Here is a 27,687-nt window from a genome sequence, read left to right as displayed (position 1 = left end):
TTAATCGGTATGTATAGTGGTGTGTGAGGACACTTGACGGCTCTTTCTATAGTCGATCAAATGGTTACCATCTCGCCCGGGTAGGCTCTTTTGTTGTTGCCGCTATACAAGTTCAAATCCAATAGTGCCCGGCGCCGATGGTACGATCGAACAGTGGGTTTTTATTAGAACGTGCACTGGTGAGGTTAACGGTAGGGGCATAGTGAGCTTCCTGTACTTTAGCCTTGGTTTGCTAATGGTTCGAAACAAATTAATTGGTCAATGGTGATATTGAACCTAATACTAATTTTTTTTTTCGAACAATTAGAGGTTTGGGGCTGAAGTGTGGGATGCTCATTATGCCCCACCTGTTTGTTCACTATGCCCCTCTTACCCCTATGGTACAATAAAAAATACTAACTTAATCATTAAGCCTTTTTTTCTACTAACATTTTCCACTATTTGTAGAGGTGAGCCGATGGTTGTTCTGCAGGAAAATGTTAGTTTTAGTACTCATTTACAATCATTGGCAACGGATTGTTCTGTTAGAAGGCGCTGATAAAACTTTTTTGCTTTCGAGTGCTTTTTTCTTGGCGGGAGATCTTCACAGGTAACTGCCACGTCATTTGCTTGAGATTGAGGACAGTTGTTTTTTTTCTATGATAGATTTTGATTTCGTCATTCAAGCCTTCATACTAAGCTGCAGCGAAAATTTTAATCTCCCGGTTAGTACTGTAGTAAAATATACTGAAACTTAGCACTTTTCCTGCATCAATATTAGTTTTGTATTTCTATAACATATTTGTTCAACTGTGTTACTCATAACATTTTACAATTCCCAAACCGACGGTTCGTTGTCCAAGAAGCTGGAAACGATCGTCACGTGTTGTCAAACCTCGTGGTAAACGTTAAACGTTTTTCAACCGGACTATATACTGTTACAATCGTAGAAAAATAATCTAGCTCTTTCTTTAAGATGATACCACTACAATAGCGGGCAGCGATGGCTCAATTGGATCCAGCAGCCACAGCAGGGTGACGATAACGACGACAGCGGGGTGACGATGCTCTTCATGATGCTAATGATGCAAATATGGATGGTGGTGGTAGTGGCTGCAGTAAACGTCGTGTCACTGTTTGGGGGAATCATTCCCACTCGGTCGTGCCCGGTGGCTTCGAAGTCAGATCCAGTAGAACTCGCGAAATGCCACTTAGGCTGCTGATTTCGTCGACCATTTTTTGCAGAACCTGGAAGGAGGAAACAAGGGAATTGAATGAATTAATTGGCGGTAACAGTAATAATCGTTAAGAACGTAGCGTTCAACTTAATTCCTATAGCTATTGAGAAGTTCCACGCTAAAGGACGAATCGGAAAAACTCGACCTTCTCCGATAAGCTTTAAACTTGGTTGTTATGGACAATCATACACATTTTTACAAAAAATCGTCGATTTTTTATGTTGTATTTTTATTTAAATTGCGTCTTTATTAATTTTCAGTAAATTGTAGCACGAAAACGTCACTTCTGGTTTGCAGTTTTTAATTAAAAAAGTTGAAGGTATACTTTTTGAAATATTTCAGCTAACACTTTTTTGAATTTTTACTGCAAATTACAAAAAAAAAACATGTATATTTTTCCAGAATTACTTTACTTCTCTAAAAAACTTTGTCTCAGACGTCATTTAGATCAGAAGTGTGGTTTTAGAGCTGAAAAATGTCAGACGTCATTTTGAAGAAAATTACAACATTGCCGATTTTTTGAAAAAATATGAATGATTGCCCATAACACATAATTATGCAAAGATTCATGCAAATCGGAGAAGGTCGAGTCATATAGCGAATTTGTTTATTATCGGGTGCGAAACCGAACTTTTTGTCAGTGCGAACCTCAACGTGAGCTGGGTTTAAAAAAAAACGATAAAACTGACATTTGTCAAAAAACAAGCAGGCCCATCTTGATATCCGATCCAGGTTGGAACTGAATGATAAACGAATTCGCTAATAAGGGCACAGCCATTAGACAGTGGACTGTTCACCTCGTATGACTTGATCAAGTACGATATTTGGTTGTATTCAATTTACCATTGCATGAAGGGCCAACAACGGAGGGTATACCCATAAGCAGAGACACTTACGCGTGATCCATGGGAGCGAGAAAACTCTCCTGCTAATGATAAAAATGTGCCAACCCGATACAGAACAAGCCATCATACGAGGGGATGTCGCAATGAGTGGGGAGCAGAGCCCACCTTCAATTCACGAAATTTTAGCAATAGGGAGTTGGCAATTCTACTCTCCCCATCCAAATCGTTTCAATCAGGCACACAGAAACTGTTCTATTGGAACCTTAATTCATATAGGACCTCATACTGCATACCTATTAGGGTTTTTTTAGCCTTCAGTTAAGGCACGTTATTATCAACCCGGAGTTCGACTCCCGGTCCGATCTAGAACATCTCTCGGGTTGGAAATGTAATCGACTTCACTGAGCAATACGTTGTAATTGTCATATAATACACAATTCCATACATTGGTTGGCAAAGAAAGCTCTCAATTAATATATTTATTTATTCTAGCACCTTTTTGGTAATCATAAAGTCAAATTCATTAAAAACATTATTAACAATTAACAATTAAAACAATCATTGAATCCAAAGTTCTTTCAGTGAAATGGAATAGCCAGTAAAGGGGAATTACGGAATCGTCGAGGATAAGTATTCCACGGAATCAGTTCCAGAAGTTCGGGACAGTCCACGTTGCCTGTTATGAGGTCGAAGATAAGCAGTCGTTGCAATTTGTGGCACCTGGTAGCAGATAGGGATTCCAAATCACTCAGCTTGCATCGGTCGAGATAACTAGGAAGATTGACTGGATCATTTCACGGGAACGGACGCAAGGCAAACCTTATACAACTTTTCTGAATCCATTCAATCGCAAGGATATGCGTAACGTAAAATGGAGACCAAACCGAGGAAGCAATTCTAAGATGCTGCGAACCAGCGAGCAGAATAGCGTCTTGAGACAAAAAACATCGGTGAAACCAAAAGCATCACGACGAATAAAACCAAGCACAGTATATGCTTTAGCAGTTACGATGCTTAAGTGTTCGTTAAACCCGAGGTTAAACCTTTGCTTCGAATCGATTTAACACATAGATCACAGATTAAATTTGCACTTTCTAAAGAATCTGGCCCCATGTAGTATTGATGGTGAATAATGTTGTTGCAGCGGGTGAAGAATATGCACTTTTAGCTGTTTACGCGCATGTCGTTGTCACCGCACCAGACTATCACACGATTTATATTTTCATGTACTGCGAGACTGCGACACAGTCAGCGAGAGAAACAATAAAACGGAAAATTTTTAGATCATCGGCAAAAGAAAGTTTGGGCCGGCGCCGATGGTGTAGTGGTAAACGTGACTGCTTTCTCACCCCAGTGAGTCTGGGTTCAATCCCAGCCGAGGTCGGTGGGATTTTTATGAGGCATAAAAATCTCTGGTCACGTCTTCCTTCGGAAGGGAAGTAAAGCCGTTGGTCCCAGCCCATGTGTGCATGAATGAGTGCGATATCTTACGCAGGTGTGGAAGCTGCCTTCCTGCACATTCGATTGCCGTCAATGGATGGCAATCGATGTCCGTCGGTGATTGGCACTAGATTGCGGAACAGAGACCGACGTTAAATAAAGGAAAGAAGAAGAAGAAAGTTTGGATGAAGAGATCAGGTCACACAGGTGATTAACATAAATGATAAAAATGACAGCACCGAGAACACTGCCTTGTGGGGAACACCAGATGATATGTTGAAAGTCCTGAAACGCACGGAATTCGCCATAACGAAAGCATTGCGATCAGACAGGTATGAATAGAGCCATTCAGTGATTAAATTCGATGTTGTTGAACGATGCTTCATAAAGTTGTGCGATGCAGCAGCTCTGTACAAAACTGTGTGGATAAGTTTTTCAAATACTTTACTGAGACTACACAGTATGGATACACCTCGATAATAAGCGACATCCTTGTAGCTTCCGGACTTATGCATCGGTACTATGGACGCCGTTTTCCATGCATTTGGGTACGCTCTGTCTTGGAGCGAACGGTTGAAAACAGCAGCGAAGGGCGTCGCAAGCGTAGTCGCGTAGTTCTTCAAAAAAAAAAAAAACAGAAGACAAGCTGTTTGTTCCGGGTCCTTTCGTTGAATCGAGATCTTTCGAGGGCTTTCTGACATTCGTCTGGAGAAAACTGTATACATAGTAGTTTGATGATACGGGACGGTATCGATGCTTTACTGAACACGCACTCGAATAAAGTAGCAAAGATATTGGCTTGAGCTGAGAAGTGATTCCATCGAAGTTGGCCGAGCCAGGGATGTCGTTACCAGCTTTCTTGAGGAGTCCCAGAAACGCGAAGGATTTTGCTTGACGGTTGAGTGAATACTGAGCAAAAAGTTTTCATGTGTTGCAGAAAGAATAACATTGTACTCTAACTCAAGCTCACGGAGTCTAGCTAAGTCGGACTTATTTTTTTGTAAGGAAATATAGATTGCACATCTTACGTAGCTCAGGAGTCCACAACGGTTTGTTGAAAACTGAAATCGATGTTTGTCTTTTTCGAGGTACATGACGGTTCATAACTTCAGAGAGAGATTCGTAAAAAGCTATAGCATCTGATCTACCGTACCATTATTCGATAATCGTTCCCACTCAATGTCCACAAAAATAGAGTTCAACAAGTCAAAGTTAAAGAACCTGCATTTATAAAGAGACGACTTGTCAAAATTGGAACAATCGATTATCTGTCAAAGTCATAGGAAAAGTTATTCCAATCGAGCAGAAGACCTGTCAAATGGATAAGATGTCGTATCTTTATACATTCAGGCTCTTTAGTCAAAGTCATATGCCAAATTTTCAAATTTGAAACATTGATCATGATCTTCAAGTAGTGTTGGTGCGTCACTCTCGTCAAGTAGTAAAATGTCTGGCTATAAATAGGCTGTTGACGAGAAGATGGTGCATGCAGGTCAAGATATTCCGGTAGATTGGTAAATACAAGGTCCAGCAGTCTGCCATTTATGTTGACGAAACTATTAATGTGCCTCATGCCGTTGACAAACATTGCTTCTGTAAAAAAGTTCAGCTTAGTATCAGAGACATTCGAAGGAATGAATCCATTAAAGTCCTCTTCAAGATGCCATCGCAAATTAAGAAGATTGAAATCGCCAACTGGCAAGATTATGTCAGACTCCTATAGACGATCTGCAACAAGTTGTACTGCACTTGCATGAACAGTATATAACTCGGTACTCGAATTAAATAGGTGGCATATAGATAGCAACTACGTAAAGTGAACGACGTTGCGACTTTATGCAAACTGCGATTTGTTCTAGTTCATTACAGTTAGCCATGGAAACAACTTAACATTTCAGTGTGTTTTAAATCACAATCAGCACTCCACCTAAAAAATGTGGAAATACTGTTGAGAGTAGGCGTAGACGACCGTTAAATCCAGGTAGAAGAAGAACCTACAGAATTGGCCCGGTTGGGATTAGGATAGAGCCTATTGTAGGACATCAATGCATGCCTAGAAAACCTTAAGGACTCATTGAGACCTGACAACCCGAGCAGAAACGAAACATCCGAGGGCGTAACTTTCAGAGGGATATGCGTCAAAAACTGTGACGCATCATCACGCATCGCTTTTGGATGTTATTACATATCTGTTCAGACAATTCACCCATATTCTTGTTTTTGTTCGAACCGTATTTCCCATACTTTTTCTTTGTATGGAAAATACGGTTCGAACGAAATCGAGAATATAGGTGATTATGTCGCACATGATGTTCTTCAATACCTAGGGCCCATTTCAGCCGTTTTTTAGGATAAGGAGCGAAGCTGCAGATAGCCCACCACATAACGAAAGTGCTATAGGTCAGTAACTTCAGATCGGTGCATAGCCTTGAAGCGCGTGCTGAAATACCTGGGAATTATGAACGACGACCGGCTGAACATCAACAGCCACGTCGACTATGGAGGAGCAGGCAGCTAGGGTCATCACAGCGGTAGCTGGGGCCACATTGCGCATCTCGAAACGAAAAACTTTTTCATACAAGCGTTCGTGCAAAAAGTCTTTCGTTCCGAGATTCGCAATGTGACCCCTGAAGTCATAGCAAATAACTCTGGATCTAGCAGTCAGTAACAAGAGGCATCTTCTGGCTACCGTACCTTCGTCGAATGTCCAGCCTGGGTTGCAGCACTGGAAACCAAGCGGAATCAAGTGATGGTGCACAGAACACGATCAGGCTCATTACCATACGAGTTGTAAGCGCATACTGAATCATCTCGGATGCAGTGACAGCGCATGCTATAGAGAAATACGAATTTTTTTGAGAACGGAGCAAATTGACCAGATGGCAGCAAGACAGAGCGCAGAACGGTAGATGAACTCATAGGCTAAAATAACTTTCTTAAGCGTGCCGTCGTTTATTGGCAATATGGTTGAACATTTTAAAACTATAACGCTTCGAAAATTTCGAATTATAAATGTGTTAATTAGTTGGCCATTTTCAACTAGTCCGTCAATTTCCGGCAAGCGCTTCCAATAATTTGATATTGCGTACACGCCAATTTCAACATATTTGTAGTTCTGTGTCGAAATTTCAGCTCAATTGATCATAACAATACATAGTTGCAACATGCCAAAGTTGGGTAGTTTGTATGAAAATCTACCTATTGTGCTAAATTGAAGGCCAATTTTTTTTATATATTTGTTTTTCTGTGTATTTTATAACAAATGACCATAATGCCAAATGACCTATATTTTTTTTTCCTGTGAATTTTATGCCAAATGACCATTATGCCAAACGGCCCTTGGTTTAAAAAAAACTATACCAAATTACCTGATGCTAAATGACTTTATGCCAAACGACTGTATACCAAATGGGTAGACCCGTTTGGCATAAAACAATGGAAACGTTTGATTTTTTTGTTATTCGTCTAGAGTTGCACTTGTCGAACATCCACAATCAGACGAAGAGCATGAAGAATGTCACATATATAGGGTAGAGAACTACTTCGGCCTAATCGCCCATTTTGGGCCTATCGAGCAGAAAACTTCAAATAAATAAATCCATGATTTCAGAGTTAACAAGTCACTTATGCGTTTGATACGATACTTTAGTTATTAAGCTACGGAACGCAGTCAATCAGAACGCGCGATATGAAGGTTTGTACCCATTATTCCCAAAATCAAAAAAAGCGCTCCGACCGAATCAATTTTTATCTTCATCCGATAGGCCGAAGTAAGTTCATTGGCGTTTCAATGCGTTAGGCCGAGTTTAGAATCCGTAGGCCGTCAAGAAGCAGTGTTAGACTTTTGACAATATCTTAACGATTGGTTTCTCTTTATCAAATCTTACGGTAGATATAGAAAGGTAAATACATTTGGAAGCCATCAGTAATAATAACATTCCGTTTGGTGCTAAACTGTGCTCGATTAGACTAAGTGCGGGTTGTGCTTAATAGGCCGAAAATGGGGTAGTTAACCCTACCGTATTTCCCTTATATATAACTATATCCTCCTACTGAACTTGTTAAGGATTGTTTAGACTGCAGAGTTATAACGTTATCTTGATTACCTTTTTCATGTCGACAATTATTGTAACATGTTATAACTCTGTAGACTGATAGTACGTTCAGACTACAGAGTTATAACATGTTATAGCGCTATATTGAGGGTGGTTTCTATGTTGCAATTATTTGACAACCGTTATAACATGTTATAACTCTCCAGTCTGGACAGCGTTTGAGCATAGGCATTACGCACCCTCCGCATCCCAGCACAGAAACTTACTTGCATTGGCAATCGGTCCGTTCCGGGCACGGCTGGCAGTCCAGTCATGAAGTCGTTGGTGATGAACGGTCTTAGCACGACTGACCGCTGACAGGATGGCGTCTTTGGCGCTGGATCCCGATCGAAGTGCACCGGTATCAGAACGACTGGCATTTGCGAGATTTTCCGCATGCACTCGTTCTCGAGCAGGATCTGTAATGGCAAAATAATACGAATTACGTTAAGAGTGAGCGTATGTTTGGGTATCCATCTGTTGGATTCGAATTCATACCCTGTTGGCGATACTGTCTGCTTGTCGAATCTGCGCTATCACATTCTGTGTCAGTAGGGTGTGAGTGATATCCTGCACCGGATACTTTACAGCGTCGCCAAAGATGTAGCACACTCGGTTCACATTATGCAAGATTCGGGGGATCAATTTGGCTAAGAACATCATGTCCTGCCAGTTGGGTTGATCCTTGCTGCTGAGACCCACCGCGTAGTTGTACGAGCGTTTGTCACCTAGGTGGGGTATTGGTTAGCTAAAAATATTGGTAGAGTAGCAAACACAACACTAAGTACCTTGAACTCCAACGCTTCGAATTGGCAGTAGAGTAGCATTTAGCTTAATGCTACTGGAAATGCGGCAAAGCTCCTCCTGTTCCTCCTTCGACGTCGTTCCGGATACACGATTCAGCAGAGCATGATTCTGTTCCAATTTTTTCTTGTAGTCCACTATAACTTTAGCTATGACCTGTCAAGATAATAGGAAAATAGTTTAATCAGTATTTTAATGTCAACAGCTTTGACATGTTAACTAACCTGTGTTTCTGAATAATCCTTCATGTAAGCCTCTTCCGCGCAAAGCACCCGAATGGCCAAACCAGGACCGGGGAACGGATGTCGTTCAACTACATGTGCTGGAAGTCCCAGTTCATACCCAAGCAGCCGTACTTCGTCCTTGTGGAAGTCCTGGAGTGGTTCAATCACTCGTCCAGCCTCGCGCAGCTGCCGAATCAATTCCGTATCGTTGTGATGAGTTTTGATTGTGTCCGCCTTTGCACTGACCAACGAGGAGGCCGATTCGATAAGATCTGGCCGAAGTGTACCCTGCGCTAGGAATACTTCTTCCGCATTCAGGTTCAAATCTTTGATGATTTCGTTCGATACTTTGACAAACACGTCACCGATGATTTTACGCTTGTCTTCGGGGCTGGTCGTTTGACACAACATTGGCGTGTCCTGGTTGTAGAGCGAGCCGGGAACCTTTATTGTAGTGCTGCCTCGGGTGAATTGATACAACGCGTCCTTCACCAGCAGGTCAACTCCAAGCTCACGGAGCGATTTCTCTACTGCAGAGCTTTCGTTTTTACGCATAAAACCTACGATACGGGATATGGTTAGCTATGTTGGTTGATCGCATTTAGGGATTTCCCTAACACAGTCGCCGAATATTGATACCGAGCACTGAGCATGCCAGGCGGTACTTATCTGTATGTATCTGTAAGAGAATTAAGCCAAACAAAATTCTTGCCGAATTGTTTTAATAGGAGGGGTTTAAAGTTTGCATCAAAGCATACAAGCAAAATTGATCTGTGACATCAAAACTACCTTTCGTAATTCTACGTCAACTCTGCAGTCGTGTCTTGGATACAACCTCTTACTTTTTACAAAAGTGAGCGGTAAATGGAGCATGAGCACTGTTACATTGATGGTACAGTTCTTTAACCATACATGAGCGAAAGGACTAGAAATTCAAGCATTCAAAGTGTTTTTTTTTATGTTACTTCATACGTGAAGTTAGCGATTTTCAGAGTTGGTTGGAAATGCTAACATGAAGCTTTAGTGTGATGATTTATTAGCTAGAGAATGATCTTTAGAAGAGGGTAGGTGCATAGTTCCGTTAGAGTACGGCAGTATGAAAATTGAATAGAAGTTGAAAATGAGCGAAGGGCCATTAATGCGACAGTTTTTTGAAGAAAGACGCACATCTTTTGCCTAATGGCCCTTCGCTCATTTTCAACTTCTATTCAATTTTCATACTGCCGTACTCTAACGGAACTATCCACCTGCCCTCTTCTAAAGATCATTCTCTAGCTAATAAATCATCACCCTAAAGCTTCATGTTATCATTTCCAACCAACTCTAGAAATTCAAGGATATTTCTTAGGTAAACAGAGGAAATATTCCAGCAAGAATTACCATAAAAGTATAATAACTGCCCTATATGAATAGGAAATCAAGCTAAGATGGGACAGTTATGCTTTTATGGGCAGTATTTTTCAAATAAGTTTACATTATGCTTACCATTATCAATATGAACAGCAATAACTTGTTCCGGCTTTAAGGCAGTTCGAAGAAGGGCTGCGCAAACCGAGGAATCGACGCCGCCACTAACTAACATCTGAAAAATAATACGTTTACATAAGTTAAAAGCAATATTTTACGTTTTTTTTTTTTATTTATCTTACCAACACTTTATTATTTCCAGCACGTTCCCTAATGTAAGCGATGCACTCCTCCTCACGGTTGTGGATGGTGAAACTTTGCGAGAAGCCACAGATGTCGTACAGAAAATTCGACAGCATCTGTTTGCCGTTAACCGTTAGATCCACCTATAAAAGCACCGAAGAATATTCTGCATGATTTACTATATTCAGGAGCATTAATCATGACAAGAATTTTACCTCTGGATGAAACTGAACGCCATAGATTCGCAACTGTTCATTGTAGATACCAGCTACAATCCTGTTAGAGGAATACGCGCACACCTTCACTTTATCACCAACCTGGTCCAGGCTATCCCCATGTGTCAACAGTACCGTTTGCACTTGGGTAAGGCCTCTGTAAGAAGATAGAGTTTATAAATAATAGGTTCATCTGGTTGTTGCTCTAATGTTTTGTTAATTCCATCATGAATCTGTGACACAACGTGTAGCTTCCAAACCAAAACTGAAAGTATTGGAAGATGTTCCCAGTGTCTGTAGGTTTACTTTCGGAGGCTTGTATCAAGAATTGCTGTTAACTTAAATAGTAATCCTTTTCTTATACCTCCCATTTAAATGCATACGGCTATACTGAATCCTAAATCACACTTACTTGAACAGGGGACAAGATGCTTCCACTTCGATGCTATGTTCGCCATCTTCGCGGATGTCCTTCTTGTGTGCAGTGCCACCGAACTCCTTGTTCATAATATGCATACCATAGCAAATACCTGCAATACAAAATGACAAATAACCCACCTATCGTCAAGAACAAAAAGAAGAATATGAGCTTTTGCTTACCTAGAATAGGCAATCCTATTTTGAAAATATCCGGATCATAATGCGGAGCATCATCGGCGTACACGGAGTTTGGCCCACCGGAAATGATAATCGCTTTAAAGCCTTGTTCTTTGAGCTTCTGGGCAGGAGTATCCAGCGGCAGAATTTCGGATTTAACTTTCAGTTCGCGGACTTTCCTATCGATAACCTAGATGGGAAAAATATGTTAAATTGTCGAGTCCTGGATTGCCCAATGGTAAAGCTCCGCATTACCTTTCCATATTGTGCCCCGGCGTCGAGGATGACCAACCGCTCGTTGTGCACTCCTCCGTTCTCAGTCGGTCCAGCAGACTTATTCAGCGTATTCATTTCTTGATCGTTACAGCACTGAGGGAGCAAAGAGATCAAAATGTGCTATTAGATGCAATGTGATCGATTCGTTTTTCACTGATAGCAGATTATGGTGATAGGCTGAGCAACAGTGAATAGTGGAAGTGATGTTAATACTGAAGGCCGGTTACTAACAACGATCAGTTGACCTTTCAACGTTTACAGATAGAGTGACGTAAGTCATGTACCTTCTTGCAAAATGCGCTATGGGCATGAAGCATTCCGTGACTTGGGCTGTATTCCATTTGAAGAATTTTCACTTAAATTTGACACTGCGAAAATAAATTATTATGTTCGAAAATCCCTCTGTTGTTGATCATCCGATTCTTTCAAAGGTGTTTGTCAAAATTGATTCCTGGTCTGTTGGGAATAAGTGTGGTGGAATAGCAAGTTAATATGAAAATTTTCCATCTGTCAAATTTAAGAGAAAATTTACCATATATAACACAGCCTTGGTGTCTTCAGCAAAGTTTCTCGCAATAATTATGACTATATATTGATATTATCGGATAGTTTGATACTCAATAGATGGCGCAAAAATCTTACTTTTACTCTGACATTCTGCACCGAAAATAGTTTTTATGTAGCTTCCATTCGTCCATTATCAATACTAATAAAGTTCATCTGAATTTCACATAACAAAACAAATAAAAGCAATCGTGGTAGGGTCCACAAGAAGGTATTTTCCCTCCGCCACCACTAGCAACTCATCAACGGATGAGTTTGGTAAAGGGGATGCTCTACCCTATTCGTACCTTCTTCAAAATTGTCCTTTGCATGCTTTCTACTTTTTTTACATTACCGTATTATAACGGAACTATCAACTATATACTTTCATCTCTTCACTTCATACATGAAGTAATAACACATGATTAGTGAAAGAAATCGGAAAATATGAATATTATATTAGATTTATTTATTAAAGAGACTTTCAGCCGTGGCCGGGTAAAATATGAATAATTGTCTCAAAAATAGACAATTCGTTTACGGATATGTGGCATTAGTTTTTCGTTACTATTGTGTATTATTTTTGAATGAATGAGTTACTTGCTTGTTAGGCCGAAGTGAGGGACTACGCCGACATAACGTAACCCTATTCAAAAATAAATCTTACGATATAATCTTGACAATGTTTTGATCCTTGATAAACGTTTTACAGTCATCCAACAATTATAGGTCTGCAAATAATAATTATGAATCTTTCAGTCCAGGTGCTAGTCAATTATAAGTAATCCTGGAATGTGGAGTGATTGAATAGAATATGCAGAAAAAAATATTATCGAGATAGGTACTTAGGAAAACAATTTGCATTATTTTTTTTTAAACTCAAGACCTCTTGGAACTTACTGAGGAATTAAGTCATGGAATATTTGTATGGTTTGAATACTTCGTAGGTTGTACTAACAGAAATCTTAAAAAATGGTATTAGATAAATTTCCATGATTCTGAGGCTACGACATTTGTAAGTAGCATTAGGATATGATTTGTAAAAAAGTCAAGATCACAGGTATAAAAATGAAACTACAATGTGTTGAATCGGAACCTACCTAACTAATAGAAACCAAAGATTTAAGTAAACTAAAGGAAAAAAATCTATACAACTCTCTTATAAGGAAAATCCCAAAAGCTTAGTAACCTCATAATGAAGTAATGAAATTGGATTGTTAGCGGAATGCTTAAATAAAACAGCAAAAAAGTAGAGATGAACCTCACTAATAATGCTAATGGATGAGTACTTAAGGAGGTTAGATTTTGATAAGTTCTTTAGTGGGAATGATCGTTTTTGCTTAATGAGCAGAACATCATGAGTCTAATCTCAGGCCCATTCACATACAAGATTCGTCAATCGTTTTATTTGTTAATATGACTGCATGGCAATAACAGCACCTCTATGAGCTCTAGGAGCTCGTTTTCCTAGTGGCAAACGTTTTTGCTTAGTGAACAGAAGACCGTGGGTTCAATTCCAAGTTTCTTCGCGTTATATGATCGTTAGGACATCAATTTAGCTTATCGTTTACCAAAACGAACCGTGCACAGTGGTCCAGAATGCAGATTTAGGTGGAAAGATATGTTTTGAGCTTGAAATTTAAACTAAAAGTCTCTTTTATAAAGTTGTTCCTTATAGTTAGGCCCTCATTTTTATGACAATGAATTCTAGGGTGGTTCTTATTATCACTGAAATCAAAAAAATAAGTTTAAAAAATAACATACCTCTAATTTTTGTCATATTATTGAGAATAACATACGTCCTTTCAAATGCTGTAAAAAATGTTTTTTGTTTGCTCCAATCAGAGATATTAACATTTGAAAAGGGCATATTTTTAGTAGAAAAACGTCAATAACTCTTGATCAGGGAAAGATATCGACAAGCTCTGTGCAGCAAACATTTGCGCCTTCTAAAGATCTAAACAGAGCTGGTAAATATCACGACCATCATGTGACGATGAGAAAACAGGTCCTCTCACTATCACGAGACGAGACTACCTATCATTAGCTTTCTTGTCATTTTTCAATGATCAAGCACTCATGAGAATAATTCTTATGCGGATTTAACATCAACATTTCTAACTGATTTAGATGAATTTAAGCAAACAACCGTATGTTATCAGTGGAGTGAATATATTATTAGGATTTGCTCGGTACAAGTATCTTCAATAGCATTAAATGAGCTAGTAATTACGATGATCACAACACTGTCACGTCCTGTCATGACAAAAAATTCGATGAGATTTTGAAGAAAATCTCTATTATCGTTTTCTCATCCAATGATAGTGACAGAAGTATCTCTGTAAAAATCGCGTGAGATCTTTTATTGAAAATGACATTTGCCAGCCCTGGATCTAAACGTTATTTGAAGACACCTTTGCTGAGAAATTTGAAATAAGAAAACTAGAGCAAAACAACTGTTTTCTTTAGAGACACCCTAACTCAATTCTAGAAAATAGCTCTAAATCGGTCAATTTAAGAGATACACAAAAGTCCTTCTTTAAAAAGTTGCTTGAAATTAGCTCAGCAATAACGTATACCTTAATTTCTTCAAACAAAAAAAGTTAGATTTTTTATTTTAATGATAATAAGAACCACTCTAGAATGCATTGTCATAAAAATAAGGGCCTAACCAGAGGTGGCAACAGTACATTTTTTAAAAAACCATCGTCCAGAGCGAAACAAAACAGCCAGCACACGGGCGACCGTGTATAACTACATTCCAAGCGAACAGCGGAGATAGAGAATAAATAAAATCTCGCAGCCTGATTTTTCCAAACAGTTTATTGTAATGAAAATTTAGCTGCAGGCTTGCGTGTGACAGTAAATTACCAACTCCCTTATTTACGCATAATTTTAACATCAATGCTTATGAGTGGTCAGTCTTCATTCTTATCTTTTAATTCCATGCAATAAACATCAAATAAGTGCAGTAATTAGCCAGAAATCAGCAAAATTCTACACGACATAAATTTATGTCGCGCGCGCCGCCGGTCTTGTCTGCTTCTTTGTGCGAAAATGTTCTGTCGCTGGCAGAAAACTGTTTAGAAATGTCATGACATTTTTGCCGCTTGCCAGTTTGTTTTTATGTGTCGTTACAATGGTTATCGCAAAATGTATCAAATGTTAAGGAAAAAATGTTAAACTCCAGGACTCGTGCCACCACTGGGCCTAACTATAAGGAACAACTATGTAAAAGAGACTTTTAGTCTAGTTTCAATTTTAGGCTCAAAACATATTCTTCCACCTAAATCTGCATTCTGGACCACTGTGCCCTGCTTTAATTCAAGATAAATACCAAGAAGACTTTCCACAATATTCTGGCAAACATCCTAAGTGAGTTCTAACCAGGATTCCAAGATAACTTTGAGATAATGTGCTACGAAATTATGAGATAAATTCCAAAGAACGTTCTGAATTCAATTGGTAATTATTAGAATAAGTCCATGGAAATAGTGAAAATAAATTCAAGAAGAATCCCCAGATGATTCTGAGAATTCTATGAGGATCGTGAGAAGAATATCAAGTGAATTTTAGAGATAATTATAAGGAAATTTTGGCGAGAATTTAAAGGGTTTTCTGAGGATAGTTTCAAAAGAAATAGATTCCATCGTCAAGTTTTAATCTCATTAAAATTATCATATTTTCATAACACATTCTTAATAAAAAGCTCAACAACAAAAACCAGCAGGCTCAGTTATGAAAGTATAAAAATCAGCATAGTTTTTTATGACTCAGCTGAGTTTTCAATTGCAGTAAAACATACTTTGATAGAGTCATGGGGGCTCGAACAATCCTGGCTCAGAGCTTTTGGTGGGAATCTACTGAGAAAGAACAAAACAGTTATTAAATTTGACAAAATTTTCAAGCATGGAAAACTGCGGCTTGCAAAATAAATTCGATCGACTCCGCTGTACCCAGGTCTAGCCTAGTGTAGTCCACACATACCGTATGCGGGATAATGTCAGCACCATTCCTGATAGGGTTAAAATGCATACAAAATGCATATGTATATCGGCATTCTGGGACCTCCCTTAGCTCAGTCGGTAAAGGTGGAGCTACACAGCAAGACCATGCTGAAGGTGGCTGGGTTCGATTCCCGGTCCGGTCTAGGAATTTTTCGGGTTTAAAAATTTCTCGACTTCCCTGGGAATAGATGAATCGGAACCTACCGAACTAATAAAAACCAAAGATTTAAGTAAACTAAAGGAGAAAAATCTATACAACTCAACAAGTGGAATTAAATGGAAGATAACCTTTTTTTTCTGTTTTATTCAAGCAGTCCGCTAACAACCCAATTTCATTACTTCATTATGATGGCTACCAAGGCTTTGAGATTTTCCTTATTAAAGAGTTGTATAGATTTTATACCTGTGATCTTGACTTTTTTTTACCTATGGGATGAGTACTTAAGGGGGTTAGATTTTGATAAGTTCTTTAGTGGGAATGAAACTGATGAAGACTGCACATTGTAGTCGAAATACGTATCTGTCATGGATACCAAAATTAATGAAGTGGAATTAAATGGAAGATAACCTTTTTTTGCTGTTTAATGAAGGAACATATTCCGTTGCATGGTCAAAAGATATGTGGCCGCCATCCAACCGCGATCTTAACCATTTGGATTACTCAGTGTGGCGCGTCATGGCCAAGGCATGTGCCAAACGCCACTTCAGTGCAGCAAGCCTCAGACAAACATTGACCCGCACCTGGAGAGATATGGATCCGGAATATATTATCAGAACCTGTTGAGCATTCCGGAAACGTGTGAAGACCGTAATTCTGGCAAATGGAAATTCTATCGATGATTAACATAGGTTCAAGTTCTTCCAAACATATACCGGTTGAATATTTTTTTTTCACTCCGATAATTTTCAGATTTTTGTGTTTGTTTTCACAGCGTTTAATGGTGCAAACTTTATCAAGCATACGGCACTAAGATTCCTGAGGATAATTTTGATTAAAATTTTGAGATAATCTGCGACTGATATGAATTCTCAGAATAATATTAAAAGATTCTATGGAGGATTTTGGGGAAATTCTTGGCGGAAGTTCAATGGAATTCCGAACAGAAATTCACGATACGATAAGAGTTCCAAGGGTATTTTCTGTGAGTCCCATGATTATTCTGTGCAAAATTCTAAGGTAATTATGACACTTTATTATTTTTAATATAAAATTATTTGGAAAAGTAACGCTTGACAAAGTTAAAATCTTCATGGGTCAAAGCTCATGGCGATTTCAGAAGAATTTCCGATTATTTCCCGGTTTCCAATGATACATTTAAAAATTACCGAATTATAAATCACTGAAAATATCGAGTTACAGAATATCGATCCGGAATAAATCCGGTTTTTAATTCCCTTACAACACATGTACAGGTTCTATAACATTCCCCAGAAAACCTTTCCTCCGAAACTCATTCCCCAGCAGTGTTGGGAAAATATCAAAAAAATAAATTTCACCAATTAGTTGTTGTTAGTTTTTAAAGTGACTAGAGCAAATAATTTGCCAGATCTCTAGTAAATTAAAAAATAAAATATAATGCATCCCAGGATTATGAGATAGACCGAAACATTGTTCCACAGGCTTGTAGGACAACATATTTTAAGCAATGTTGCTTTAGAAACCAATTTCCTATCACAGCCGCCCAGGGTGGAAATCTTTACGTTGGCCCTATGCATCACTAGAGGTGTTCAGGATCTATGAAATTAATATTATTTTATTAACCCATATTTATAGTTACTCTAGTGACATTTTGTTGAAAATAGTGCCTCTATAGATAAGGAAAAATAATCTGCTGCTAGCCCTCACGAACTAGTTTCGTAGTATTTAAATTATATTAATATTGATTGAAGCTGATCGATTACATTTTAGTGCAATATGGTTTTCTCATGATACCACTCCAAAAAGCGTTAATTGATTAAAATCGGTTTTAGATTAAAGCTAGCAACTGTTTCATTTTCTTGAATCATCAAATTTGCACTTTTGCACTGAAGCCAGAAGCGTTCTTATACAATGAAAAAAAAAATCAAACTGATGACATATATGGGTGGATTAGATTAGAGTAATGGAAATTTACACGGAAGAAAATACGCAAGAACATCCAAACTCTAGAGCTCCGTTCAGGTGTCACTGATTCCTCGCCACTACGGTAGTCAATGCTGGTCCTCCTGTGCGTCCTAGTGGGGCCACTGCCACCAGACTTCCACTCCAGCCCAAAGTTGTTCGTCCCAGTTCGCTTCGTCGGAATATACTTGTTACGTAGCCTTCCCTGATTTTCTTCCACGCTTAACTACACTAGTTAACGAAACTTGTGAATACCGGAATCCGGTATTGTCCGGAACAATGAGCACCAATTTCTTCGTTTTCCGATATTTTAGCATACAAAATTGTGAAAAAATAAACCACACCGATTCATCACCAAAATCGCCCGCTCACACGCGCTCTTCTCGCCCTGGGTGGCTACACGTCCCGTTCATTCCTCTTGGCCACAGTGCTGCGACATCCCGTCATTCCTTGCATGTCATCTTGATTGCTGTCTCGTTCTCTCCCTGCTTGCTGTTATGTTTGCTTCATAGAGGGTTGACATTTCTCAAAAGACCAACACAACCATACTGCTAGGTGCATCCGATGCAGTGCATATATACAGGATTGTATCTTCTATAAATGTGTTTTCGCGAAGCATGAATGTATGCATAATCCAACGAAAATAAAAAAAAACGGTGTCGTTACTGTTGTCAAATAATGCTCAAATGTTATGCATTCTTCCTTAGAAGACAAAATGTGATTGGGCCAGTTAATCAGTTTTGGGCTAAATATATTTAATGCTTCCTTCTAGCAAAATGTATTTGCATTGCCCATAAATAAATAGATGGCTAATATACCGTTTTTTGTTAAAATGAAGAAAATTGTGTTACATGATCAAGGTTCCCACTGTATACAATTTTCGACTAAATTGATTTACCGTGGGACACGGAATATTGAAACACGAATATTATCAAACTTGCGTGAGCCTCGGATTTTTTTGTCAAAAGTTATACAATTAATCATATAACCAAGATGCAGAAGGTTTGAAAATATGTCATAGGCGATAATTGAAAATGTTCCCCCTTTTTCACTAAAGAATAGAAAACAATAAATTGAAAGCCAAAGTTTCAGATTAACAATCGCACCATAGTTGACAATTTTAGTATCAAATAAAGATACATTTATTACCTACGGTCCTACGGTTATGAAATGTGGCCGGAATTCATATGTCCAGGAATGCGAGTGGTGGCTCAAAATATTATCACACCAGCATGCAATAAATAAAATCACATGAAATTTAGAATATACTATCAAAGGTGGTCATATTTAATGTCCAGGAAATCATTGGCCACATCCAGATAGCGAAACGATCAGTTTCTGAAATTGGATAAAACCCGATAAACCCGTCATGCGATCCATCAAATCACATGTCACAAGCCCAGCGACCATGGTAAAAACACCGAACCATTTTGCATGGGTAGCACTTTTGCCTACAAACACACCACCAAGAGCATTGAATTTTACACTCCGTGCCAGTGCTCGATAGCAAACACCAAACATAGCGAACAAGACACTGCTAGCGGTGCCCGTGTATAATTTTTTGCACCGTTGGCAAACACCGAAGCCGAGTGTTTATGACACCGGAGCCGAGTGGTTTCACAGCCGCATCCTGCCGGTAGAAGGTAGAATACGATCCTTCTTGGTCGCGTTGTTTACATGAAGTAGATCTGTTTACCCACCGCTATCAGGGTGTTTACATCTGTGCTGGTTCTAAAGAATTAAAACTGCACTAATAAATAGTTCGCATAATGTAAACAAGACGTCTGCATCTACCACAGCAGTATATTTCAGGAGCAACTGAAATTGGTTGATCTACACTCTAATTCTAAACAACCCAAATTTGAGTAGGATCTACTCATATCCGTCAAAAGTAGGGCTACCTAAAATTGAGTAAACCAAGTTAGAACTGACAAGATGACGAATGGACAACATTAACCTCAATCCGAACGATGTTGCTCATTTGTCATCTTATCAGTTCCAACTTTGTTTACTAAAAATTTTGAGTAAATAGCCCTACTTTTGACGGATATTAGTAGATGCTACTCAAATTTGGGTTGTTTAGAAATAGTGTGTAGTGAACCAGCATATCACGGAGAAAAAATACTACCCAAAATTTGAGTTCTTTTTACTTAATATTGAGTTCAGCCTCTCACTTGCACTCTTTATAGTTATTAAAAAAGGAACGAGAGATTCGACCCAACGATTTAGTTCAGCCCAATAAGCTACTTTTGAGTAAATTGCATATTCTCAAATTTACGTGATTTAAACTTAATTTTAGGTAGAATTTACTTAAGAGTAAGTATTTTTTTGCTGGTGTTAAATGGAAACTACTATATGCGATTTATTCAAATTTGGGTTATTGGGTTGAACCCGGGAATTGAGGGAAAAGTACTTAATTTTCATCTCCGTGCATATAGCTCGACTATGTTGGAGATAAGCAATCACTATTAGTTTCACTTCAGAAGGCACCGCATTTCTGTAAATTCACTAATGGTGGCAAGTGCCAGGTAATCAGTTCAATTCATGATTGATAGCGATGTGTAAAGTAAACTGCAACCATCTCGATATAAATCTACAAAAAAAGGCTTGCTTAATCGCAAACGCATGATCTGTTTCTTACCTCGATTTACTCCATGATACGAGAAGAGATTTTTGGCATGGTAATTTTCTCACTCTTAGAAGTTCTTTTCTGACTGTTTACGAGCTCAACGCTAGCGGTTCTGCTACATTTTACATGTGAAACACTCGTCTTTAATCCCATTATATTTATTTTCATTTGAACACTTTTTTTAGACCCAGCTCCACAAGAAAATTATTCCGAATAATACACTTAACCAAACGCTGATCCAAAATTCTGTAAGTTAATTCCATCTCAATACTAAAACTTCACTGAGAAGTGAATTTTCCGACCTTACCAGTATTACAATGAAAACCTATAATACTCAATAAAGCCACTCTATGCTGACAAGGCAATGCGTATCTACATATCTTTGAATCATTATTCGATCATATAATAGTGCTGCTCAAAACAATGAAAAAAAAATCCATCCGAACAAAACCATTATTCTAAATTCTAATTTAGTTGATTCTCTGTGCCAATCAGGCTGTTAAGAACACAATACGGAACAAGAACTACAAGTATTCAGAAAGAAATCGACCTCTTCGGCTTAACTCTTAACCATTCTTTAATTTCCTCAAAGACGCTCCAATGCATTGCAAAGGATTGATTTTTTTGACACTGCTGGATCTATCAGACGCACCTATCTATGTTAAATTTTGTCAAACACAATTAGGTGTAACATCTATTAAGAAACACACATACTCATTTGGAAGTTAAATTTTGCAGCAACTAACAACGTCTAGCATCTATGGAAATGGATTTTTATCAACCCTCAGGATCTTAGTTGAATTCAGAAATGCTCCAACACCCAGTGCATAGTGATCGGAGATGGTAAAATCACGAACTTAATTGAATGTGTGTAAACTATTGACTTAATCAAAAAAGTGTCTTTAGAAGAATTGTTCACATAAGTATCGTCCACAATCCTACAATTTCAAAAATGTATCATGGCTCCGAAAAAAAAAATAAAAAAAAACTTACTTTTTCCCCTAAAGAGATAGAACGATACTTTTCTGAGCAAAGTTGTAGAACTACTCAAAGTATGAAACATTGTTGAGAATACAAATTTTCTATTACTGATAGTTTTGAAGATATGGATCGTTTTCGATATTTGCCTCTTTAAATTTAGTTTTTAATTATAAACTTTTTAGGGGAATTTACGTATTCTCATCAGCACTTCTATTAGCATTTTTTCAGCGTCCCGCACATATATGACGCGTCTGTTTGTTTACATTCATCTGCTGCTTGCTTCTCTATACATTCCAATCGACAGAATTCTTCAAAACTGTTTGGAAGCGTTTTTACAACGATCCAAACTTCTCAGGTGAGTGTGACTATTGTCGGCAGCCTCTTTTTCTTGGGCAACCTTCCCATTCGAACTGCGTATTGACCAGCTGTTCTATTATCGGCAACTCGAAATCAGCCCCATTTTGTAATACGTATGCTTCATTTGAAGAAAAATCTGGCATAACAGGATTGCTCGGTCGTACAAATATAATCAGATTGAAGCTGAAAGGCTAAAGAATCGTTTGGATACATTCAGGGAAGTGTGTTGATGGGAAAACATAGTGAAATTAACGTTTAAATTTTGGTTGCCGGAAACAGTCAATGGGTGCCGAAGCCGACATTTACCCTATATAATATTTTTTCAAGCTAATGTTTTTTTGCTGAAGACAGTATGCGGCTATGTGCATTAGATTGATGCAAAATTTGAAATTTTCGCTCCACAGTGCTTAAACGGTTCGAAATTGGGTCCTGCTTAGCCTTCCAAAATTGGAACTACTTTAGTAAGAAAATGACTTGGCACAAACCATTTCAAGTTTATATGGGAATACACATCTACATAGGCCAAAGTCCACTATGCAACGCTTCAAAACTTATCCCAAGCAACACACATGTTCTATAACAGTTTATATAAGCTTTGTATGACTGGATCAACATAATTTTATGAATTTGTGTTACAATTGTGGATCAGTATCAAGACCATTGGTTGCTAAAATGAGTACCCAGGTTCACATTTGTCACACAAAATCATGATGCGGTACTGCAGGGTGGCAACTGAATTTCCAGTTGGAAATTGCAAGTTTTTTCCCGGTTTTCCTGTTCAATAGTTCGAAAATTTTCTGGTTTTATAAATCAGGTTTGTAGGCAACCTTTTGAACATTTGTTATAAGAATATTTAAATGTTTCTAACTACAACTTATAATTTACCCCGAGTTCTGCACTAATGCTTGTGCATTTCACAAACGTCAGAGAAGTCTATGTGAAGAGGCATGGTAGTCTAGTCGCATAGATGTATTGAGCGAAAACCCAAAACTAGATAACTTCAAAAAACATAACTCAAAAGTGAAAAAAATACATCTGTTGTGTAAAAATCCTATATTTTCAAGGAAAAATATAAAAAAAACATATTGCGTCCTCTACCTATAAACCATAAAAACTATAAAATATACAATGTTTTCCAATACAAAATCCCAATCTTTTATCATCATATTTTTTTCTAAAAAGTATTTTTAATTATATCGTTATCTTTGAAATTGGTTTAATCAATCAAAAGTTATAAACTTTTGAAAAAAAAAATTAATTTTTTGGACACAAAAGAACGAAAAAAAACTCGGGAATGCGCAAGCAATGATATGCAACCGGAAGATCCCTTGCATGCTTGGCATACAGTTTTGCTCTCGTACTGCTCATTTGCTAATAACTTTCCACAGATTTGACGAAACATAGTTCTGTTTGAAGCAGTCGATAGAATAGAGTTTAAGCTTCCCTAATAAAAATTGTATGGTTAATTTGCTTAACGACGTGTTCTGGGTATCATCCAAACCATTTGTGGAATAGTTCAATGATTTGGGTTATCGTTCGTTTATGGTTATTTTTTATTAGGGTTGTTATAGATACGTAAAAAAATGAGATTTTAATGAGATTCTAGTAATAAACTGTATTTGATTTTGCGTTGCAAAAATGAAGTGAGAAATGCTCGCTGCACATCTCGGATTTTAAGTGTATGCATTCATTGGTGTTGATTCAAATGATAAGATTGACCTACTCTTTGCAACCGTGTAAAAAAACCGCGTAAAAAGCGACTGTGTATAAAGATAAACCGCGTAAATTCTGAAACCAGCGTAAAAAAGTGCAAATTCCACAATCCGCGTAAAAAAAGCGACTCCAGTGTATTGGCAAATCAAAGTTGGCACTCGTGGAGAATAGAAGAGCTATGAAAGTGACGATGGTTTCAAAATTTTCCACGGGAAGGTATACGAATGAAATCTTGAAATGCTTTTATTTTGTAAAAGGAGCATTTTATTTAAATCTGGTTATATAAATATATAGTATATGAACTAAAATAATCTTTTAGTTCGTTATTAAATTTAAACATTTTTCATGCATCAATTCTAATCCTCGCTTCACAGCACTGTCCTATCCCTCCACCTTAAAAATGTGGCTCTGATGGAACGATGGGCTGAAATCCGACCCTGTTTTATTCCGACTTGTATTCGTGCATCATGCGAATGAGAAGCTTCTTTATATGCCGAAAATATGGATTCATTAATTTCCATTCAAATTTCGCAACTTATGCATGCTCGGATAAGAATTCAAGTTTTGCGAATGCCGGACACCATCCCTAAGTAAGAGAACCCGATATTTACCTCCAAACAAAACCGATGTATAATCCACTATATTATAACCAGGGGGAAACGGTCCGTGTCAAAACGCCTCTTCAGCCTTGGATCAGGCCGAGTTTCCGGCACGTTTTCGTTGGATGCAGTTTCCAAATTGCACAACACTCAACCAAATTTCCGCTCACTAATCAATATCCAAACAAAGCACACCGCGGGATAATAATGATTTTCAGGTAATCGGAGGGTATTTACCACTAATTTTTGCCACTAAACACCGTCTTCAAGCCACCACACATCAGAAACGCCATTCACACGATGATGAGAATATACGGACGACCGACGATATAAATCTCTTGCACTAAAAAAATGAAACAAACGAAGACACAAACACACATAGAGATAAGAAATGCATACACACATTCATTCAAACCAACTGTCAATTCTGAACCGGTTATAAAATCTGATCTAGATAGAGTGCCTAACACACACTGATAAATTCTAGACTATTATTTGAAAAGGGCGGAACTCCAAAATTACCATATCGAGAAAATCGCTTCCGAATTCTGGATGATTTTATAAGCTTGACATACCCTTATAAAAAAATAACCATAAACGAACGATAACTCAAATCATTGAACTATTCCACAAATGGTTTGGATGATACCCAGAACACGTCATTAAGCAAATTAAACATACAATTTTTATTAGGGTATAGTTAATAGTGTAATCTATCATCTATGCATCACTAAAAACTAAAAAAAAAGTTTTCTTTGTCGTGAAATTGAGAAGAAAATATCATACGCCCTGATAATTCCTTACATGTTGCTACCCCCCGGTTCTTCCATCCTTTGAGCTGCCAACACTGGTGATACGCCGTGGAAGTACACCCTCGGGATTTTTTGTTTGTTGTTCCGCCTTGGTTCTTCGTTCGCAAATTTTGTGAGAGTGGAATTACGCCCGGAGATTTTTTGGTTTTCTTTTTGTTCTTTGTTTACACGTGAAATATCAATCGGATGCGTTTCAAATGAATCAGACGTGACTAGATACTACAGAAACAATACGTTTGGCATATTAAAACAATATAATTCGTAGTTCTGGTGCAAAACGTAACAACCAGTTGCATCATCGAGTTGATAGTTGGAAATACGTCATGTAAGAAGAAACGGTTTTGATGATTTGAAGTGATATTTTCTTCTACTTTTTCGTGTTTATCGAGTACTGTTCTTATATGTGCCAAAATATAGTTTGTTTACATTTTGGCTCTTCCGCCCCTTTCAAATGTTGGTCTAGAATTAAACTTTCTTATTTTGCTTAAAATTCAATTAATTTTACATTAAACTCAGTTTAATCAGATACGGCGCGAGGACTGAAGCCAAAAGTTCCAATCGAACCGTCAAACGCGGTTCCAATCGAGCAATGTAAATAAACACGAGCGCTTCACGAGGAAAAAGCGATGAAAAATAATGATTATACTTAAGTTTCCCTAATAAAAAATACCATAAACGAATGATACCCCAAATCATTGAACTATTCTACAAATGGTTTGAATGATACCCGAAACATGTCGTTAGGCAACATAACCATAACAATTTTATTATGGTTGCGTATGAAAAGTGCAATTGGGTACTATTTGACTTTTGGAATGCCAATAAAACACAAGAAAAATGTTTTGAGATTAATTGTTTATATTTACATCAATGCCAAAAAGCATTTTTTTTTTTTTAATTACAAAGCCGCTGATCGACTGTCAAATTTTTAATCACCAGTGAATTTGGCGAAAGACTCCAAAAAAGGGACGAGAAAATGCATTGTTTACAAAAGCAGATACCAGCCGTTACATTTGAAAACGGCACAAAAGCTTTTGTAAACAAAAGTTGTAAGGCCTTTTACACGCGAACCGAGGGGGGCGTCACATCTAAATCTCAATTATAGATGCTCGAAAAATTTCACACTAGCAAACCAATCTACTAAAAATTTTCTTTCATTTCTCGCATCTACTTGCATCGCGCATCATCTTTTTGCAGGAAATCTTCATAATCGACATAAATCTAGGGGAAGGACGGCTCCAAGTATCAGCATCAATACCGATGGTGGAAATATTAAATATTTTAATATGTGTGATATTTGCGAATCTTACACCTAGTCTGACAGTTGTTTTTTTTTGTTTGGCTATTTTTGATTTAAAGTGTACATTTGACATTCGTTTAATCAAAAAATGAATTTCACACGAGAGTCAAGTCATTCCTTGATGATCTTGCTGGCCAGGGCCACCAGGTCCACTCCTTGTTCTGATAAATTTGGCATTCTTTGGTAGCTGATCTCAGTGCACATAATCTGGGGCACTTCCGTTCCCAGGAAATAATCATTAATTTTCACGAGTTCTTCATTGTCTGCAATCTAATGTTCAGTCCTCCGATGGAACGGGAATCGACTGACTACGGTGCCCCTGTAAACGGAGTCCCATAGTGATGGTTCCGTGGTCGTAATACATTCGCCATGAGCCTGCAATTTGGAGAGATTTGCTGCTGGGGGAACTTGCCTAGTCGAGTGCCGTTTTTATCATCAAAAAAGCCGAAGGCGAAAACGATCAGAGCTATCGAAAACAAAAATCTAGGCAAAAATTATGAAACAGAAAGCTGCAGGTAACATAAACAACAACGGTGAAACGTCATTGAGTGTATGCTTTAAAGCTACACTGCTATTTTTTTTTACTTTGTAGCTTTCCACTTGACAGTTAATATCATTAATATTTATACTAAAAACTATAATAACTACCAATATGAGCAATTTCTACACCAAATATTACTTCATATCAAGTTGTACTCCCCCTAGACATAAATCTTTTTTCTATCTACTCAGCGTGCGCGCAGCTAACCACACTAAAACAAAATCATTTCCGCATCGTAGATAGAGTCATCCCCCTCGACGCGAACCGAAGTACGCTCACGCAAACCAATACAACTATCGGAAAGGGGAAAATTTCCCCCACCCGATGTTGTTAATGGTTTGGGTGTACTTTGGTTCACGTGTAAAGGGCCTTACAACTTTTGTTTACAAAAGTTTTTATGCCATTATCAAATGTTACGCCTGATACGTCTCTTCGAAAAAATAATCGAGATTTCATTCATACAGGCTAGGAACCATGAACCGCTGATTGCATAATTTTGCGCAATGCTATTTTTGCGCAACGCTATTTTTATGTGTCCCACACATGAATTTTTGCAATATGATAAACAAATGATATTTATGTGTCGGACACATAGTTCTTACAACAATCAATACGAAACTAACGATTTTAAATTGGCTCACCACTTTAGTAGCCTATTGGTCCCAAGCAAACGATTAACGTACCGAGTAACGTACCCTATTCTAGTTGAAATTCTATTACTACACTATGTTTGTTTTGATTC

The 27,687-nt window shown here is 38.0% G+C and overlaps 1 protein-coding gene across 2 annotated transcripts; it reads right to left on the bottom strand.

Annotated features, from left to right (window-relative positions):
* Window positions 1-945: 945 nt before the first annotated feature.
* LOC135703339 (GMP synthase [glutamine-hydrolyzing]-like) lies at window positions 946-24,598 on the bottom strand. Of its 2 annotated transcripts, none has more exons than XM_065224533.1 (12): window positions 24,305-24,598; window positions 11,342-11,455; window positions 11,090-11,276; window positions 10,902-11,019; window positions 10,490-10,646; window positions 10,274-10,417; window positions 10,110-10,206; window positions 8,625-9,184; window positions 8,385-8,556; window positions 8,095-8,324; window positions 7,824-8,015; window positions 946-1,227 (listed from the first exon to the last, which is right to left on the bottom strand). In XM_065224533.1, the coding sequence occupies exons 2-12, from the start codon at window positions 11,435-11,437 to the stop codon at window positions 1,126-1,128; spliced, it is 2,055 nt and encodes a 684-aa protein (XP_065080605.1). In that variant the 5' UTR covers window positions 11,438-11,455; window positions 24,305-24,598; the 3' UTR covers window positions 946-1,125. The 2 variants fall into 2 exon arrangements, with proteins under 2 accessions (XP_065080605.1, XP_065080604.1); XM_065224532.1 differs by lacking the exon at window positions 24,305-24,598 and adding an exon at window positions 18,027-18,394.
* Window positions 24,599-27,687: the final 3,089 nt, after the last annotated feature.

Source organism: Ochlerotatus camptorhynchus, unplaced genomic scaffold (genome assembly GCF_037179485.1).
Source record: "Ochlerotatus camptorhynchus isolate MF236.1 unplaced genomic scaffold, CSIRO-AGI_Acam_v1.1 ptg000212l, whole genome shotgun sequence".
In the NCBI taxonomy this organism is placed as follows: domain Eukaryota; kingdom Metazoa; phylum Arthropoda; class Insecta; order Diptera; family Culicidae; genus Ochlerotatus; species Ochlerotatus camptorhynchus.
This window is presented reverse-complemented; position numbering and strand designations above follow the sequence as displayed.

What these genes read in the sequence shown, in the direction of transcription:
- LOC135703339 (XM_065224532.1), bottom strand. Translation starts at nt 18,050, where the DNA reads ATGTTCTTGCGTATTTTCTTCCGT. An exon ending in TGCTGTTCATATTGATAATG is followed by an intron (nt 9,185 to 10,109) that starts GTAAGCATAATG and finishes CCCGTATCGTAG; the next exon opens with GTTTTATGCGTAAAAACGAA. An exon ending in AGGATTATTCAGAAACACAG is followed by an intron (nt 8,557 to 8,624) that starts GTTAGTTAACAT and finishes TTATCTTGACAG; the next exon opens with GTCATAGCTAAAGTTATAGT.